This window comes from Nothobranchius furzeri, chromosome 16 (assembly GCF_043380555.1).
Source record: "Nothobranchius furzeri strain GRZ-AD chromosome 16, NfurGRZ-RIMD1, whole genome shotgun sequence".
Taxonomy (NCBI): Eukaryota; Metazoa; Chordata; class Actinopteri; order Cyprinodontiformes; family Nothobranchiidae; genus Nothobranchius; species Nothobranchius furzeri.
In genome coordinates, this window is record NC_091756.1 from 55,771,341 (window position 1) to 55,791,688 (window position 20,348).

Consider the following 20,348-nt stretch of genomic DNA (forward strand, 5'->3'; position numbering starts at 1 on the left):
AGCATAAAGTGTGGATGTTGGGTGTATTTTTAGTTTACTCTTCATACCTGGTCTAACGTTTGGGTGTGCTGGCCCAAAATGTCTCCACATGGTCCTGTAGCATGTCAGATCATGAGCCTAAACCACAAAGATGGACCAAACAACACTTAGGAGAAAAGGCAAAACAAGTCATTTCTGAAGCCACTCCCATAGTCGACTTTGATTTTATATTTTTCATATAAAATAACGTTTCCATTCAGGGACAAATTTAAACTAACTTTTAGACATGACCCAGGTGCAAGACATGAGGCAGATTAGTGAGGGGCCTCATGTCGTGAAGCTGCCTGTAATGAGACAGGAAGTGAATGCACAAAATAAAACAAGAAGTACCAGAAATACAATAAAACCAGAAAGAAGACTGCAAAGCACTCAACCTGCAGAATCACCCATGATACTCAGTACTCAAGTAGCCATCTAATCAGATACTTTTTTACCCTTACTTGAGTAATAAACCCTATATCAGGAAAATATTGTCCTCGGTTTGTGTTCCAGTGAGCTTTGCAGATGTGGGAAAATGTCATCAGGCAGTAATCACTGTTACATTCATAATTATTCTCGGAGAGAGACCAACTCTTATCTGCCCCTGGGAGCCCCGTAATGCATAGCGTCATTTCAACATGGGGGTGTCTGCGACACGGTTTATATGCAGGTAGCGGCGCTGCGGCTGCTTTATATAGCGACTCGTTGCATTCTCCCTCAACCCAAATCCTCGGATCACGCATTTTAGCTAAAACGCTAACGTTAGCTTGCCTTGCGTTGACTGTAGAGTTGTGGGTGATGGTCAAGCAGATGTGTCATGAGATTTGAAGCGTAGCTGCCTTTCACAGACACATTTTCTGCACGTGCTGCAAACAGGATAGCCGTCTTCTATAAACTGTCCCTCGGCATTCTTCAAATATCCAAAAGATGCCCGTACTTCCCACTTTGTCTTCTTTGAGGGATAAAAAAGGTCCTCCTGAGCACTGCCGTCTCCTCCTTTGGCCATTATTTCAGCTTTAGCTTCAAGAAAGTTTTGGTTGTAAACAACAAAGCGTGCATGTGCTGCCGGTGTTGTGCCATAAATCGACTCGTTGCCAAAAACTGATTAGCCACCGCGGGATCGCGCACGGTTAGGGTAATTGCATTTCTAGACGAAATTCCCCGGGATTTCGCCCTAAAACTCAGCATATCTAGCAATATGGACATTCAGAAAGCAGAGATAACCTCTTCCGGTACTTAAACAGATGTTTATCGCGGATATTAGTTTTTCCAGTTCGGAAGTTGTTTTAAGTGTTGCTATTTGTCTTAAACGTTCACAATGAGGATATATTAATCTTTTTTGCAATATTTGCGATTGAAAGACGGATTGTGGTAAGAACTGGCTATCTTTATGCTACAGCCTTGATACAAAAATAAATAAACAATGTAAAATGGCGCCCTGTATTGAATGTAAACGTTGTATAAATGGAAATAAACATTTCTCCAGCGATTTGATTTATTCCCCCTTTGTTTCTTTAGTCCACTTGACATGGAGCCACGGTTAACTAGTTTGGGGCATATTTTTACTTGAAAAATAGTATTTAAACTGATCAAGCTTTGGCTTTATTGACACTGTGTAGGTTACTATCCATACATTACGTTGCCATTTTCTTCATTTAGGTGGAATATGTCTTGGACCAAAACCGACCTCCAGGAGAACTCCTAGTGAAGGAAGACAAAATCTGCCTAACTCGGGAAGACTTTTGGAGCCTGGGTTTGGAACAGTCCATGGAATCTACTGTAAGTACATCTTGTTACTTAGTCTAATGTACTACAGAGAAAAGATAATGAAATGCAAGATTTTAAGAATAGTAAATGGAACTGATTCTACAGCTTTTTGCTATTTCTTTCAGATTGGGAACGCTTGTCTGAAGATTGTGGGGGAAGCTGCACAAAGACGTAATCTGTCGTAATGGTACACCTTTTCTTTGGTTATAGCCATCAATGGTTGTTGTGTATTGATTTAGCTGTTTTGTGTGTTTCCTTTAGGGAAAAGATGTTCACATTGCTGACCTCTATGTCGTGGCCACCTGGAGGGATCCACAAGTCAACCTGCTGCGTTGCTTGCCGGTATGTTTTTGTTGGTTTTACTCCTGCATGTTTATGTTTACTAATTTGTACCAATACATGTAGGAAAACTTTAGGTCCAAGGACATCCTGCTTTTTCCTGCTTGGAGTCGGCAGGCAGGTGAAGCTGACCATTATCTGCTCTGTGTGAGTGCCCTTGATCTTTCTTGCTCTGTGTTTTTTCATCTGATAGAAAATAACAGAGGTTGACATGTCGTGTTTTCATGGATGATGCTAACATGTCTATTTCTGGCTATATTGGTAGCTGAGAGACAGATACTGTTTCTGGACTCACTTGGCCCTGATGGTTTTGGAGATGATCTCTACCGAACCACATTTGGGTTGACACTAAAATGAAAATTTGTTCTGGCCTTGTTCAATGGCCTCTTGTGTTCTTTGGAAAGATCGTCTAAAAGCAGCCTTGTTCTTAGGCTTAAAGGTTTGGGAAGCAGCCTCGTTCTAAGGCTACTTCATGATAGGGATGCACCAATACTGATATCCAGGCCAATACTGTTCTAATTAACTCGTATCTGTATAGTTTAGTTAACTGATACTATGAACTGATACTTTAAATGTGGAAACTGCAAAACTTTCACAGAAAATGTTTATTTATCACTTGAACTTTGAATTTTGTGGTCATTTTAACTAATATGTTTTTTTTATCTAATTCACCATTATTTGTAACAAGCACTGAAGAAAATAAAACTGCCTTCCGATTCATTCCATTCCATTGTGTGGTAGAATTATTAGCATTGGTACATGGTATCAACAAGTACTCGGATCCAATTATCTGTATCGTATCGGTTTGAAAAAGTATTTTTGCGTCCCTACAACATGAATTTATTTTTGTTTTATGGCAAACATTTGATTGGTGTGTTATGTGTGTTCTCTACAATGCCAGGAGAGTCGCAGCCTTCATTGACTCTGGATTCTGGAAGGAGAAAACAGGAAGAGACCTTGAGGTATGTTTTCAGTGCAAAAGTTTGAAAGCTCATCAGGTGCATCATAATGCAATTAAAAACTAGCAGGTACATGTCAGCTCTCTTCATTTAATGAAACATTTTTCTTTTTACAGTTCTTTCCCCAGCAGTTCATGGGAAATTGCTGCGGCACCTTTATGCTGATGGTGAGAATTTACTTGCCATTACTTGAATATAACATTTTAACATGTTAAAGACTGATTTTACTTTGCAGTATGCTCTCTGCATCTGCACCTCATCCCCACCATCTTTCACAGAGGTAAGCTTTTTCAGACAGTACCACCAAAGTATCTGTGCCAGTGTCCAGTCTTCATAAACATTATATTATATTTGTCTTCAGGAGGAAATGCCAGCAATTCGCCTGTGGTGGTGTATTCAGCTGATGGAGAGATTCGGCATTGAGGGGTATGGCAGGCACTTTAGACAAACTGGCACCATCATATTTGCAGCTTTGGTTCAGGCAAGACATCAGGTCAAACAAATGTTTGTGAAAGGGGCTTACTGTAAACCCTGAGACTGAACATACTGAAGAAAGCAGCAGTACACAACTAGAGTCCATTCAGACTGGCGTTGTTTTCTAAAGGCATGGACAAAGATTTGCCTTCTGGACAGAAGAAGCATCCCTTCTCCTCCAGGGAACTCTCCAGCCTGTCTTCAGGGTACCAAAGGCAACCTCCTCCAAGTCTAATCAGACCGGTGAGAGAGGACAACAATCAGATAACTATTTGTAGGACAGAACCACACAATGTTGAGACTATTCATCACAATGCAGATTTACATACATGGTGGTAATCTTCATTTCAGTCTAATGCGGGGGTCGGCAACCCGCGGCTCTGGAGCCGCATGCGGCTCTTCCATCCATCTGATGCGGCTCTCTGTGCTTGTAAAATAACGAACGGATATTTAAATAAAATGCTTTATATTTTACTGCATTAATTTTACATTTGTATGCCAATTCTAAATGTAAAGATTGTCTACGTAAACCTGAACAGTTCCAACCCGGTCTTACTGTGAGACCGGGTTGACGGGTCATGCTTGAGCGTAATCATAGGCGCTTTCTGAGCTGAAGAGGATATGAGATTCTGGGCTTCTCCTCAGACGGCTCCTGGATGTGTCGCCACATTGGAGACAGGAACAAGCACTACTCAGCCAAAGTTTCATAATCAGGGAACATTTTCTAAGTGACAAGTCTCGCTTCAGTCGGAGGAATCTTCCCGCATGCGCTCTGGTTCTGCGACGCGCTCCAAGCCCCTCTCCACATCTTCAGCTCGCTGTGTACCTTATGTAGTACGCGCTGACAGTGAGCTGCGCTGAGCAGTGTCCAGCTCAGATGTTCAGATGGGAGTATTTTCTTGAGTGATTTAGCTACATCTGCGATGTGCGAAACGAATAAAATGTCAGTTTGTCTGCTTGCGTCGGGGTAATTCTTTCTATTCTTTCTCCATCAAAATAAACGGTCAAATACGGGAACTGTCCGGTCAACACAAGCCCTGCTTTTAACTGTTCTGTTTTCTTGTGAAAATAGTTGCAAAGAGATTATGTAACTGTCCCTGAGACAGTTAAAATAAAGTTGTTTATTTCAAATGTTTCTGTGATAGAGAGATGCTTAATTTGGTTCATTTAATTACTAGATAAGATGATAAAAGTGTAACATTGATTTAAAAACATGTCTAAAATATGTGATTAAAAAATATGGGTTTGTTAAATATGTAACGTGCTGTAAAGTTTGTATGAGGTAGAGTTTGTAATGGTCACATGATCAGAGTTTGTTTGACAGCGCTACCATAGCAACCATAGCATGGATACATAGCTACAGATGTGTCTACAGCCTCGACGTTAATGTCATTCTGCATGTGGTCCAAGAGGCGCACACGTTTTCAAGGTGTCTGAAGATAATAAGAGAGAGAGAGAGAGAGAGAGAGAGAGAGAGCAAATAAACATCCGAAGACATCAGTATGATGCGTGGCCATTCTTTGTTGGACCCCTGTAGTTACAGTGAAAACGTACCGCCAACGTGCCTGGAAGTTCAACGTAAGAAGCAGTGAATGTTTCAGAAGAAGAAAAGAAGAAAGGTTCGTGACAGCGCAGTGTGTGTGGTTCGAGAACGCAGCGGAAAGGAGGCTTGCAAACTCGGAAAGAGGAAACATCATTATTGGCGCTTTGGACGGCAACGACCACGACTTCACCAATAGAGGGCGACATTGACCATCATAAACTACAGCTCTGCAACCGTCTGCAACTCTGCCGTTGCACACAGCAAAAACTGTATAATCCCCCGTCTTCAAGGAAAAGATAACGGCTCTGCAGTCAACGTCAGGTTGGGCTGTGATATATCCACAGCTGTTAGTAAAGTTTGGAGAGGTCTATTAATATAATAATTTATTTTGTATGAGAAAGGTACTGAGCTAAAGGTAACCAGCCTGTCATAGCCAAACTGTTCCCCTTTAATTTACAAGTGGTGTTGTTTAAAGTGTTCTAATGATGTTTAAGAGTTCAACTTAAAGGAAGACTAACAAGGGGTGTTGTTAAGAAAAATTGTTGCAAGAATCAGATTGTATTGAGAATTATATGTTTGCCAGGATCGCATATACATATAGCAACGACTTGTTATGCAGCAGGTTTGCTGAAACATGTGCAATGTCAGTAAACACAGAAAAATCACATATTGAAGAATTCTGAGAACAAATGTATTCCCTTAAGGAAGAGCTAAGTAGATTGAATGAACAATTGAAATTACAGACTGATGATGTTGAAAGGGAGAAATTGGAGTTACTCATAGGTGATATTCATGCTAAAATAGAAATAAAGCAGAAGCCTGCCACTAATACTTCAAGACTAGAGCCCAGGAAATCCTCAAGGGAGCGAAAGTTAACACCCAAAATGTTAGAACTTAAGCAACAAGAGTTTTCTCAGAAGGAGAGTAAATTTATCAAACTATATGAAACCTGGAAAGAACAAGTTAAAGCTACACGTTCCAAACTTAAAGAAGAGTGCTCTGACCAGGAATTAGCTGACATGATGGATACTGTCGAAGGGCTGGAGTCACAAGTGAAAAATACATACGAAGATATAAGATCGCAGGCAGCCCCTTCTACTGAGACTAGAAGAAAAATTGATTCCTGCACAGCAGTAACAGCGGACTTGATGAGAATACTTAAAGTACGTATGAGTGAAGTGGGGCAAGAAGAGTTTGATGCTAAGGCAGAAAATGCAAGACTTCACATGGTGCTAGACAGAGAATATGCTCAGTCAATATTTGGGACTACAATCTCCCGACCTTCAGTACGTAGCCACCGCTCAAGCTGTTTATCGGAGCAGCAAAGCATCAATGTAAAAAAGGCAGAGTGTGCTGCACAGCTTGCTGCGAAGCAGGCCGAGATAGAAATGGAGGAGGCTATTGCTACACAAAGGCAAGAGCTTAAAAGACTAGAAAATCAGCGAGATCTTCAGGTAATAACTGCAAAGCTAAAAGCTTATTCTCAAGCAGATTCAAGTGAAGTCTGTGGAGAAGTCAAAAGTGCACACAGTGAGGTAGTCAGTTGTCCTCCGTTAGCTCCTGAAGAAATCGTACCAGAGCAAACCTACAAGAATAATAACAATGAACAACCAAACAATAACAATGAGTCATTGTTAATGCAAGCATTGCATGACACAATGGTCCTCACCAGACTTCCTGCACCTGAACCCCCAGTCTTCTCAGGGGACCCACTTAAGTTCTTAGAGTGGAGCACTAGTTTCAAAGCTTTGATAGAACGGCGATGCACAAATCCAGCCGACAGGTTGTTCTACCTACGCAAATACATCAGTGGAGAAGCACAGTCTGTATTGGAGGGAAGCTTTTACAGAAAAGATGACCAAGCATATGACCAAGCTTGGGAAGCTTTGAATGCTCGGTATGGTCACCCCTTTGTAATTCAGCGTGCATTTAGGGAAAAACTGAACAACTGGCCAAAGATTGGTTCAAGAGAGTCACTTAAACTGAGACAATTCAGTGATTTTCTGACAGCCTGCAGCAATGCTATGCCATACATCAAAGAACTGCAGGTGTTAAATGACTGTGAAGAGAATCAAAAATTGCTCCGAAAACTTCCTGACTGGGTGACTTCTCGTTGGAATCGTCATGTCACGGTGCAGTTACGGCAAACAGAAGAATATCCAAGCTTCAAACAATTTGCTGACTTTGTTACACAAGAAGCGGAAGTTGCATGCAATCCCATAACATCATTTAATGCCTTGAAACACACTGAAGCTAGAGACATAAAGCATCCAAAGGCTAATGCATACATCACAAGTGTGGAAGCATCAGACAGAACAACCACAGGATACAGCAAAGTGGAGAACAATTCAAATGAGGCTGATATAGAAAGAAAAGCACATGCTTTGCCATCAAACTCAGTCACATGTATTTGCTGTGGAGAAAGCCATTCTATTCATAAATGCCAGACCTTTGCTCAAATGTATGTGGAAAACAAGAGAAAGTTCATACTTGACAATAACCTGTGTTTTGGCTGTCTCAAAAGAGGACACAATTCAAAAGACTGTAAGCGCAAGGCGACTTGTGAGGTTTGTAAAAAACATCATCCAACAGCTCTTCATGAAGACCGTCCAACAACTGCAGTGAACACGTTATCACATAGAATGCAGGCAGAAGAAAACATATCTGCACTTTCTTGCTGCATGGACAAAGGAGATGGTGGGAGCACATCCATGATAGTCCCTGTGTGGGTTTCTTCAACCACCACTCCAGAGAGAGAGACCTTAGTGTATGCTTTATTAGATACGCAGAGTAGCAACACTTTTGTAGATCAAGAGGTGTGTGAGGAGATGGGGATGAGTTTAGAGCCAGTGAAGTTAAAGCTAACCACTATGATGGGAAGAGATTCCATTGTTCAGAGCGACAGGGTTAGTGGGCTCAGAGTTAGAGGGTTTTACTCCAAAGGCTTTATCAACTTGCCACTTGCCTATACCAGAGACTTCATCCCACTTGAACGTTCACACATTCCCACCTCTGAAACTGCCAAGAGATGGAAACATCTAATCAGAATAGCACAGGAGATGCCCGAGTTAATGGATTGCAAGGTCGGGCTGTTAATAGGCTACGACTGTTCTAGAGCACTGGCACCACGGCAAGTAATCGCGGGAGGTGACGAAGAGCCATATGCAATCAAGACAGACCTGGGCTGGAGCATTGTTGGCAGTTCACAAAAAATGGCAACATCAACAGAAGTGACAGGCCTGTGCCATCGCTTATCTGTTAAGGAGCTTCCACCTCTGACACCAGCCACCATCATCAGAGTACTTGAGTCAGATTTCAAAGACACAGCTCCTGGAGAAAAGAGCATATCACAAGATGACATACAGTTCATGCATCTGCTAAATGAGGAAATACACCAGAATGCTGACGGGCACCTAGAGATGCCACTTCCCTTTAAGGCACGCCCTCAGCTGCCAGAAAATAAGCGTCTGGCTCGGGTGCGACTTAAGCACCTGAAAGGGAAGTTTGAGAAAAACCCCAAATTTAAGGACGATTATGTAAGGTTCATGGACAATGTCTTCAAGGAAGGTGATGCTGAAAGAGCTGAAGATGATCCCAGAGAAGGAAATACGTGGTACATTCCACATCAAGGCATCTATCACCCAAGAAAACCAGAAAAAATCAGGGTTGTGTTTGACTGCTCTGCAAAGTACAGTGGCACAGCTCTGAATGATCACCTCTTGACCGGACCTGACCTCATCAACAGTTTGACTGGAGTCCTCTGCAGATTTCGCCAACACCCTATTGCAATAATCTGTGATGTAGAGAAGATGTTTCACAGATTTCATGTAAACAGAGAAGACAGAAATTACTTGCGATTCCTGTGGTGGGAAAACGGTGAAACAAACACAGAGCCAAAAGAATTTCGCATGAAAGTCCATCTTTTCGGGGCAGCATCCTCACCAGGCTGCGCAAATTATGCAATGAAGTATCTTGCGAGCCAAAATGAAAGGGAACATCCAACAGCAGCCAACTTCATCAGAAGTAGCTTCTATGTTGATGATGGGCTAGTCAGTGTAAAAACTGTGAATGCAGCCATTGAACTAGTGAGAGATGTGCGGAAGGTGTGTGCGAAGGCAAGATTACGGCTTCACAAGTTCATATCCAACAACAGAGAAGTCCTGGAGTCAATTCCAGATAGTGAACGAGCTAGTGGAGCCCAGGATGTGGACATCAGTCATCATGAACTCCCAGTTCAAACTGTGTTGGGAGTAAGGTGGAGTGTAAGCTGTGACACCTTCTCCTTTAAAGTTGCCCTGGAGGAGAAACCAGTATCACGACGGGGAATTCTTTCCATTATCGCCTCTGTGTTTGACCCATTAGGCTTCTTGGCTCCTTTCCTTCTAATAGGAAAGAAAATTCTACAGGAAATGTGTCTAAAGAACATTGGATGGGATGAGCCACTGCCTAGTGAATTGAAGCCACAATGGGAGAGTTGGGTCACTGATCTGAAGAACCTGCAGCAACTCCAAATCCCAAGATGCTTTATACCTGAAAACCTTGGAAAAGTCCAAAGAATAGAACTCCACCACTTTTCAGATGCGAGCAATCGCGGGTATGGTCAGTGCTCATATGTCCGGGTGATGAGTGAAGACAAAGTGCATTGCTCCTTAGTCATAGGCAAAGCAAGAGTTGCACCCACGAGAGTTGTAACCATACCAAGGCTGGAATTAACAGCAGCAGTGGTGTCTGCAGCAGTCAGCAGAATGCTAAAAGAGGAACTGGAGCTCAAAATTGATCAAGAGTATTTCTGGTCTGATTCACGGGTGGTTTTGGGCTACATTAACAACGAAGCCCACAGATTTCATGTTTTTGTTGCTAATAGAGTGCAAAGAATCAGAGAAGCAACTGATCCAGCACAGTGGCACTATGTTGACACCAATCAAAATCCAGCAGATCACGCTTCCAGAGGCCTCACAGTGGCAGAACTGATCAGTTCAAAATGGTTCACTGGACCTCATTTCCTATGGGAAAGAGGGTTTGTCACACCAGACTCAACTCCAGACCTTCTGGTAGGTGATCCAGAGGTCAAAACGACACAAATACTACGTACAAAGGTAGTAGAGGACAGGAACTTCTTGGAGAGACTCAAAAGGTTCTCAAAATGGCATACAGCAGTAAATGTAGTTGCTAGGATTCAGCACCATCCACTCTTGAACGCCCTATACATAAATTAGTGGTCCTAATAGAGAGTAATTAGAATGTTCCAGTGGAACTTCTGTAAATGTATATGGGATGGTTAAAGTGTTAGACTTGACTTGCAAGATTGTCACAAATGTTTGGTTCTGAAAATTTCTAGATTTATTCAAATTATTAACAGTTCATAAATCTTAGTAATTTGGTGGGAGTGTAACTGTCCCTGAGACAGTTAAAATAAAGTTGTTTATTTCAAATGTTTCTGTGATAGAGAGATGCTTAATTTGGTTCATTTAATTACTAGATAAGATGATAAAAGTGTAACATTGATTTAAAAACATGTCTAAAATATGTGATTAAAAAATATGGGTTTGTTAAATATGTAACGTGCTGTAAAGTTTGTATGAGGTAGAGTTTGTAATGGTCACATGATCAGAGTTTGTTTGACAGCGCTACCATAGCAACCATAGCATGGATACATAGCTACAGATGTGTCTACAGCCTCGACGTTAATGTCATTCTGCATGTGGTCCAAGAGGCGCACACGTTTTCAAGGTGTCTGAAGATAATAAGAGAGAGAGAGAGAGAGAGAGAGAGAGCAAATAAACATCCGAAGACATCAGTATGATGCGTGGCCATTCTTTGTTGGACCCCTGTAGTTACAGATTAAATTAAACTTGATTAACACCAGAGCCAGGCGCACTACGCTGTTATCTCCGTCACTGTAAATGAGGGAAAAACAAATTGATCGGATCCTTTTCTGACCTTCCCCACCTACAAAGTTTAATAACAACAATCAAACGTGACAGAGCCTGGATTTGTATTCTGAACAGTCTAAACATGTTTTAAAAAGAAACGTATGACAAAAGTGGCACCTGCTCAGTAAAACCACCAACAGGGTGAAAAATATCTAAATGTTGTAGGCAGAGACGGGCTACAACTTCTGGATCCATGTTATATAAATCGTTTTATTGATTATCTTTTTATGAAAGATAACTTTGACGTACACGAGCGACCGGTACTGGCTGCTGTCTGAGGGTAGGCCCCGCCCACAACACCGCGGCTGCTGTGGCTCCCAGTGTTTTCTTTCCTGTGGGAAATGGGTAATAATGGCTCTTTGATGGGAACAGGTTGCCGACCCCTGGCCTAATGTGATACTGTAATCATGTTTTCTGTTAAAGGCTGAGGCCGACAGGTGTCTTATACTGGAGGTAATCTATTTATTTTCCTGTTTCTTTAATCCGTTGATATAACTGAATTAGTAGTTATAGTCACAGGCAGCTCCTTCAGAGACATTATTCAGTAGTAGAATGAAGTAATAGTTATGAAACACTACTCAATGTAATGTGTTTTCAGTCCTCATATTTCTGAAACTTTATGGACAAATTTTGTATTTTCACTATTGTCACCTGACATAAATTGTACAGTTACCAGAACGTGTCCTCATGAACATATTGGAAGAGGTTGTTCTTCACGAAGGGGATACAGCGATCTTCAAACTGGCTCTGGTGTGCTCCATGCTCAGAGACCTTGTGTCTACTGAATGTTTCAGAAGACGAGCACACTTCAAGTGGCTTCACAGTGAGGACTTCACTAAATAATGAAATTATATATACAGTTATTGTTGCTGTTGTCACGTTTTTCACTGACAGCATGTAAATGTCATTTTGGTTTTATACGTCTGCTTTCCACAGGTGTTTGCACATGGAGCAGGTTCTCAGAAAAGTACAGAGAACAGTACTTTAACATGTACTCTATTGAGATCTGCCTTCAATGTGGAGACCAATACAAACACTGCCCCGGAGGTTTGCAACACTCAATAATCTTATATTGTTGTCATTACATACAATAAAAATCTCAATGATGCATGACAAAATGAAAACCATACCACTTGGAGCCTATTCTTCTCTGGTTGATTTTTTTTATTTATTATTTTTACAGGATATGTTGGCAGAGGAAAAAGAGGAGAACTAAGGGCACTTTACCCGGAGGAGATGCTCCCAGGCTACTGCAGCCACGTTTGCAGCCAAATGAACAATTAATGTGTCCGCTCTGTCGCCGCCCCCATCTCCACACACAACCACACGCACGCACACACTCACACACATGCACGCACACACACGTCTGTATTTCTATCATAGTGAGGACCCTCCATTGACTTCCATTCATTTTTGTGATTTCACCATGCCTAACCCATACCCCAACCCTTGGTTTATGCTTGACGCATTCACTTTCCGCGCGGTGATGCGGCTCGCGGCTGGAACGCGCTTCACAACTCGCAGTGTTTATGGTTTGTGCGGCTCGTCTCTGCGGTGAGCCAATATTCTCCCAAACTGAACGGGGCAGCATGGAGCTCTACAGCATGCATCCAACACTACACCACAGTAGAAGTAGAAATTACTGTTTACAACATGACATTTCAGCATTTTTAACAGCGTCCTCGTCTTTTCCGACAGTGCGAGCTATTTCTCTCCAAGAATTATTAACAACATGTTGATCACGGTGATCTTTGAGAGCTGAATCATACAAATGTCTGTATTTACGAACCTCTGCCGTGCCGGTCCGCCATGTTTTTCCGCGTCCGACAGTCCGCCTTGGTAACCATAACCAACGCTGATCTTTTCCTAACCCTAACCTTAACTAAAACTTCATTCACACTATGCCTCTAACTGGTATAGTAAGCTTCTGGTATGCTTCTAAAAAAAAGTGAGGACCAAAAAATGTCCTCACTTTGTAGGGAAAATGGTCAAAATGGTCCTCAGTATGTAGTATGTACAAGAACACACACACACCACCCTGGGTGTAGTGACCAGGTTCCCCATCAGTGGTTCTCCCACATCTTGGTTTGTGTTTTGATGCCTGTTTTTCTTTGTGAGAGTTTTTGATCATTCTTCTTGGAGTACTATAGCAAAAACTGTAATGCTCTGTTTGAGAAAGTGAATCTGTTGGGCTTGTACCTGGTCCTCAGAGTACCACACTGCCAGAAAGGAAATGCTGAAAATAAAAAGCTTTTTATTTCCATCAATATGTGTCTCCTTATTCAAATAATCTGGGTTGTAACCATCCTCTCAATCCTTTTTCTGTCGTTCATGCTCTTGTAATCTGTTGTTTGTGTTCCGCATTATTACAGTAAACCTGTGGAAATTATAAAGTGGTCCTGTGTTATTTTATATGGATATAAACATGAGTGTAGTTAAATCTGTATTTAACAAATGTTGAACCTATGAATACCATGAGAAACTATTTTACAACATTAATTTTGCAACATTGTGAAAATGATCACTATGGTATTACAAAGAATTAAGTTATTTCAAGACAAAGTGGCAAACTAAGAATTCTAACACAAAAGTAGAAAGTAAACAAATTTTAGGTGATGAGCCAAATTGACTTTTGTGCAAGAATATATTACATTTCATATTGGAAAACATTCATAGGACATGTAGTGCAAATTAAGAATATCTGCTGTATCACAATGACACATTTTCAGCTTTTAAATGAAAATATAACCTATTGTGTGGAGAAAAACAAACAAACATGTAATAGGTTACCTGAAGACTAATCAGCCAGTGTTTACTGACAATTTACAGTGGACATTATCAACAGAACATCAAAATAATTCCAATCAATCATCTCCCCACATACAAGCATAAACACACTAAGTCAAATTTAACACGCATATAAAAACACGATTTGTAACAACGCAAATTCAGTTTACAATCGGGCTAATTCGCTCGGTCAGCAAGTGGCAGTATCCTGGTACACTGCGGAGTAAACTGCCAGTGAACGGATCACAAGAAGACTAGAACATCTGCACATGCGCGGTACGGATCAGGTAGACCCGATCTGTACGGTCCGACGTTTTTTTTTTTTTTTTTCATTTTTATCTACATTATATTGAAATGTTTCAATATTGCAAACATTTTAATAGATACTTATTATTTTTAACATCTTAACAGATACTCTGACCCCGTAACTATCGTAAAATGCTTCGAGTGGAAGTAAACGCCTTTCGCGCATGCGTGGAACCGATCGGGTTTCTGGTACCACGCATGCGTAGTGACAGGTACAGTCCAGACCGACAGAGCCTTTATGACATCATCATGCTACTCAACAGGTCAGAAGCCAAAAGTTATCACCCAGACAGGAACTAGCTACTAGCAGAAATGACTGCTGAAGCTATCAACTTAAATCATATGGATTTACAAGAGAGTCGCAAGAATCCACTGGACGAATTAAGGTCTGTAGAAACTGAAAAACAGATTCTCTTCAATGATAAGCAGGATTTTGTTAAAGTTCTGAAAAAATTTAACGACTTCAAGGATGAGCTTAAAATCATTTTCCAGAGAGAGAAAGATGATTTGGATGGCGAAAATCAACGTCTAGAAGAAAAGAAACGGAGGCTTGAGCAGGAAAGCAAAGATTTGGACACAGCTAAGACAGAAATTCAAAAAGAATGGAAGCAGATTGAAGAAGTTAAAACATCAAATCAGGAATTTCTAGAAGATTTGATTACGAAAAAATCTGAAACGGAAAAGCTTTGGAAATCGCTGCAAGACAGCAAAGCAAACGCGATTGAAGAAATAAACCAGATGAAAAGAGATCTGGAGAAAGAGAAATTCGATTTTGATGAATCAAAGAAATTATCAGAAAACAAACTTGAAGAACTGAGACAGGCTTTGCAGGCTGAGAGAGACGAGTTCGAACAGCGGAAATCTAGCTCAGAGCTGGAGACTGAAAATGCTCGACAGATTCTGCAAGAAGAGAAAGAAAATCTACAACTTATTTGGCAAAATCTGGAGGAAGAGAAGATGGATTTTAAAAATAAGCTTCAAATAGTAAAGCTAAAGTTAACTGAAAGTCAAAATCATTTACAGAAAGGCATTCAAGATTTAATTCTCCAGACAAAAGCCCTGCAGGAAGATCAGTTGAACTTTGACAAAGCAAAGGCTGAAACAGAAAATGAGCATGAAGAAATATACAGCATTCTCAAGGAAGGCTGCACATGGTTAGACTTGGAGAAACAAAGCCTGGAGCAGCAGAAACTCAAATTTGTGGAAGTTCAGAACAAATTGGATCAGAATAATAAGGAACTCCTGCAAAAAGAGAGAGAACGGATGAATCAGGAGCTGCGAGAGGAAAATATTCACTTTCTTGAACTGATAAAAGCAGAAAGACTTCGTCTAAAAAACGGTCAGAACAATTTGCAGGAGGGATTAGAAGACCTGATTCTCGACAGGAAAATGTTTCAGAAGGAAGTGATTCACTTTGAAACACAGAAGACAGAATCTGAAAAGGAGAATGCAGAAATATACAGTCGTCTCCAAGAGGGGTTCGACATTTTACATGTCAAGAAGGAAAGTCTGATGCAACAGATGGCAGAATTTGAGGAAAAACAGAAAGAATCAAATCAGCTTATTATGGAATATCAGACTCTCCAGGATGAAAGGGAACATTTAGAGCTGATGAAACAGAGTCTGCAGGAGGAAAAGAATCAGTTTGTTGAACTGATTGCAACAGAAAAACTTAGTTTACATGAGAAACAAATGGTTTTGAAGAAGGGATTAGAAGATCTGATTCTTGATAGGAAGAGTCTGAGTGAAGAGATGATTCACTTTCAGCAGAAAAAGGAAGATTCACCTCATGAAATGAATTCAGTCCTTCAGACTCTGAAAGACGAGAGAGAAAGCTTAGAGCTGATGAGGCAGGCTCTGGAACAGGAAACAGAGTTTGAAGAAGCAAATCAAAAAGAAACCTCCAACATAAATGATACAGAAACAGCTGCGGAGGACGAGGTAGAAAGTCCTCCTGCTCAGACTGAATTTCTGCAGGAACGAATGATGAGTTTTGAACTTCCCCATGCTAAATCTGAAGAGGAGATAAGTGAAATGTACAATTATCTCCAACATGGGCTTATATATTTAGACGCTGGACTGGAAAGTCTGGAAAATCAGAGGAATACATTTGAAGAGATGGAGAAAGAGTCTTATCAGACTTTACGAGACATCCAGCGGGGTCTCCAGGAGGAGAGAGATAGTTTAGAAATGAAGAAACACAGCCTGGAGGAAGAAAAATTGGAGTTGGAAAAAATGATTGCAACAGAAAATCTTAGTTTACATGAGAGACAAAAAGATCTGGAGAAGGTATTAGAAGATCAGATTCTTGTTAGGAAAATGTTTCAGAAGGAAGTGATTCAGTTTGAAACACAGAAGACAGAATCTGAAAAGGAGAATGCAGAAATATACAGTCGTCTCCAAGAGTGGTTCGACATTTTACATGTCGAGAAGGAAAGTCTGATGCAACAGATGGCAGAATTTGAGGAAAAAGAGAAAGAATCACATCAGCTTTATCTGGAAAGGTATCAGACTCTCCAGGATGAAAGGGAACATTTAGAGCTGATGAAACAGAGTCTGCAGGAGGAAAAGAATCAGTTTGCTGAACTGATGAAAACAGAAAAACTTAGTTTACATGAGAAACAAAAAGATCTGGAGAAGGGATTAGAAGATCTGAATCTAGATTGGAAAATGTTTCAGGAGGAAATGATTGACTTTGAAACACAGAAGATAGAATCTGAAAAGGAGACTGCAGAAATATACAGTCGTTTCCAAGAGGCATTTGAGGAAAAAAAGGAAGAATCAAATCAGCTTGATCTGGAAATGTAGAGCTGACGAGGCAGGCTCTGGAACAGGAAATAGAGTTTGAAGAAGCAAAGAAGAGTTTCAAGAATCTGAAGGACCAACAGCATTTAATGAGAGAAATGCGAGTAACTGAACCCAAACAATGTGACAAAGATGGTTTATTTGCAAGAAGGGACAGAAAATCTTTTATGACTCTTAATTTAGATTTTCCTTATAATTTAGACTTCCTTATAATTTAGACTTCCTTATAATTTAGACTTCCTTATAATTTAGGCTTACTTATAATTTAGGCTTACTTATCATTTAGATTAATAGTCCAATCGTATACTTAGGGGTTAGGGTTAGAGCTCAACTATAACCATGTGTCATCATTTTAACTTCATGCACTTTAAGGGGAGCTAGGTTTCAATCTGGGACGTAATTTTGGGGGGGGGACGGGTGGGACATGTCCCCCCCACTTTTTCAAAAGGCAGTTTCGGTCCCCTTCACTTTTTTCCGTCCAAAAACAATATTACGCTCCATTAAATGGATTTGATTGAGCACTAGGACCGAAACGGAAACCGGTTTCCTATTAGACCCGCCCAAAAGCTAATCTATTGGCTCTGCTGATACTTGCTAACGTATTATTGGCTGTTGCTGCTGTCACTCCAAGTTGTAAACAGAACGTGCTCACGTTGTTTTGCTAGTTTGGAGCCGCTAGGGAACACCGGTACTGAGTCACATCGTCAACTAGACGCTGTGTAATATCAGAGCTCAGCTCAGCTTCCATTATATAACATTTGAATAAGTGTTCATTTGTGAGTCTTTGGTAGTTATGCACAGCCAGGCGGCAGCATGTCAAGAAACGAAAGTGGATATAAGAGACTTCTTTCAAAGTCAAAACGTAAGTTGGAACATGTGACACCGCTGCATTAAGCTCAGACTCACCTCCTCCTTCACAAACATACTCAAAACTAACTTTTACAAACTAATCTCCTCCACATAACTGACTCCTCAGACACAATTTATTCGTATTATTATAATTATTATTATTTATTATTATTATTACTATTATCATCATGATTATTATTACTAGTAGTAGTAGAAGTGTAACTTCAAAACTTTTATCATTTAACTTTATTGTAAACTTATCTATTGCAATGTATATGTTCACATTAAAAAGCTCTGAAAAATGAACAGTATCATCATCGTCAACAGATTTTTTTAAGCTTAATGTCAAAGATGTACTCTTTTCATTAGATTTATCTTATTTTTTCCATTTATTTTTTGTGTGTTGAAATGCAACAACTGTTTAAACACTTTTAAGGGAAAAAACATATTTAATATGTTTTTATACACTCAAATTGGTAATGAATAATTTACACATTATATTAATAATAATTGTGAATCATACTAGAACCATCCTGTAAATATTTCTGTTTGTTCCATTCCAAAATCTCCCACTGTTTATAGTTCATGCATCTTTTTTTCAGGTGACTGACAGAGATGCAGGAGGAGAGACCGGTGAAGGTACAGCAGGAGAGGCTGTAGGAGATGGAGGACGAGAGCCTGGAGGAGATGGAGCAGAGGCTGGAGGCTCACAGGTGAGGTTGAAATAATGAAGATACGATAGACATAAAATTGATCATTGTGACAAATGTTAGGGTGATGATCATGTGTAAAACATTAGTTCAGCATGTCCTCTAACACAGCAAATGAAATAATGGCCAGATCTCAGGAGGGACCGTTTATGTATAAATACTTTTTATACTTTTGACTAGGCCTGGGAAAGTAACAAATTTTGCTGGACGATATTTTGTCCAACAAATTGTTGATGATAAACGATATCATTGTCAACATTATCTAGACCAAAATAACCACTAATATAATGTTAATATATCATAATAATGCAAGTACACCCTTTAAAATGCAACAAATAAACCTTCATTTAACATTGAAATGTCCAGAACCAGAACTTCTAAATGAATAAAAATAACAAACAAAAATTAAATAAAAAAAAGAATCTCACTCCCTGTTAGAAAATGTTGCACCAAAAACAATAAAAAAAGACCCAAAACAATAAATACAATGGCCTATCCATTGTCAACAGCCAAAACTGCACTTCAATAATGATAATAAATATTAATGATAATAGAGTTGTACATTTTTTAACTTTGATATATATATATATATATATATATATATATATATATATATATATATATATATATATATATATATATATTGAGGATGGAAAAATTATTGAGATGGGCATGTGACGTGTCAAAGGGTCTTTACATAACACCCCCACCCCAAATCCGCACAAGCCTGCTGTGTCCCCCCCACTTCTGAAATCAAAATTTCGTCCCTGGTTTCAATCTAGGGGCACTTCAACGCCGCCCAAACTGGGCTAGAAACACATGAGCTAATAATTTAGACCTTTACTTATAACCGAGTTTCAAATTATAGGGGAGCTAAGGGGAGCCCGGCTGTCTTAGAAGCTGATATGCTCCCCCAAAAGCCAGTGCAGCTTGCCCTCTATTTGCCATCACAGAGACATGACACATGCTTGCCACAAACACACTTTCAGTGTCCGCCTGGCTTTAGAGACAGGAAGGGGCCTTGTTGAGGCTTGAAAGCTCACTAGAAGCCTCTGTGTGCACCCCCACACATGATACATCAAAACGACCGGCTCGGCCGTGGGAAGTATTGTATATCATGATATTTGGGTGATTACCCCAATGTCACCTGAAAATCATGATTTTGGGCTTCTATAATACATGACCACTATCTTGTGCCCGCGGGCAGGTCCCTTTTTAAAATTTCTTCAGGGTATTTCTAGTTTATTTATTTATTTACTTATTTATGTCATGGTTCTGCTGTCTTCTGCTGTGGTTTGTCCTTCATTGTTTGCAGGTGAGTGTGTTGGGGAGCTGCAGCTGAAGCCAATTAACTCCAGCTTGGCCAGAGGATTTAAGGAACAGCGCTCCCACACCTCAACGCCGGTTGATACTCAATTGTTGGGTAGATCCTGTCCTAAATCAGAGATACCTGAAAATTAGTTTTGTCTGTTCTAACCTGATCTGCATTTTTGTCTGCCCCAGTCCTGGATACTCTCCGCCTGCCTGAGGTGTGTTTTTTTTTTTTTTTTTCATCTCGGCGTTGTTCGGTTCTCTGGCCTTCGCTCTCCACCACTCACCTGCCTTCCTGGATCCAACCCTTCTCCTTCGACAACCTCCACCCTGCATCAGCCTGACTTGCCTCTCCCTCCAGCTCGTACCCTGCTCAATTCAGTAAGCCTGCTCCTCTTATCTTATACTTTCCTGGTTCTCGGTTTCTGCCACTCACACCATTGTGTTTTTCCTTATAGTCGGAGTCGTCCTGTTTTCCTGTCCCTTTGGATCAGCGCTCTTATTTACTATTCTTTGATTTCTTTGTTTTCCTTCATAATAAAGACAT

General features: G+C 40.4%; 2 protein-coding genes and 1 long non-coding RNA gene across 9 annotated transcripts in view; 2 read left to right on the forward strand and 1 right to left on the reverse strand.

Moving 5' to 3' along the window:
• Window positions 1–484, reverse strand: part of lonp1 (lon peptidase 1, mitochondrial) — a 37,125-nt gene extending 36,641 nt beyond the window's left edge. Inside the window, exon 1 of the mRNA XM_054749582.2 lies at window positions 1–484. This exon is cut by the window's left edge and continues 3,947 nt beyond it. The gene's annotated coding sequence lies outside the window, so the exon portion shown is untranslated.
• A 3-nt stretch (window positions 485–487) lies between these two features.
• Window positions 488–13,905, forward strand: LOC107394988 (uncharacterized). Of its 7 annotated transcripts, XM_070545848.1 has the most exons (13): window positions 489–688; window positions 1,678–1,797; window positions 1,911–1,956; window positions 2,047–2,127; window positions 2,191–2,271; window positions 3,026–3,086; window positions 3,200–3,250; window positions 3,319–3,363; window positions 3,445–3,509; window positions 3,688–3,800; window positions 11,703–11,856; window positions 11,970–12,080; window positions 12,217–13,905. In XM_070545848.1, the coding sequence occupies exons 1-11, from the start codon at window positions 637–639 to the stop codon at window positions 11,816–11,818; spliced, it is 831 nt and encodes a 276-aa protein (XP_070401949.1). In that variant the 5' UTR covers window positions 489–636; the 3' UTR covers window positions 11,819–11,856; window positions 11,970–12,080; window positions 12,217–13,905. The 7 variants fall into 7 exon arrangements, with proteins under 7 accessions (XP_070401946.1, XP_070401949.1, XP_070401948.1 ...); XM_070545845.1 differs by having other exon boundaries at window positions 488–688; window positions 2,047–2,271; XM_070545849.1 differs by lacking the exon at window positions 2,191–2,271 and having other exon boundaries at window positions 490–688.
• Window positions 13,906–17,616: 3,711 nt separating this feature from the next.
• LOC129166602 (uncharacterized) lies at window positions 17,617–20,128 on the forward strand. The gene is made up of 4 exons (XR_011516865.1): window positions 17,617–17,793; window positions 18,383–18,493; window positions 19,806–19,913; window positions 19,994–20,128. It is a non-coding gene; the product is annotated as an uncharacterized lncRNA (long non-coding RNA).
• The last annotated feature ends 220 nt before the right edge of the window (window positions 20,129–20,348 follow it).

What these genes read in the sequence shown, in the direction of transcription:
- LOC107394988 (XM_070545845.1), top strand. Translation starts at nt 637, where the DNA reads ATGCATAGCGTCATTTCAACATGGGGGTGTCTGCGACACGGTTTATAT. An exon ending in GGGGGAAGCTGCACAAAGAC is followed by an intron (nt 1,957 to 2,046) that starts GTAATCTGTCGT and finishes TGTTTCCTTTAG; the next exon opens with GGAAAAGATGTTCACATTGC. An exon ending in AAACAGGAAGAGACCTTGAG is followed by an intron (nt 3,087 to 3,199) that starts GTATGTTTTCAG and finishes TTCTTTTTACAG; the next exon opens with TTCTTTCCCCAGCAGTTCAT.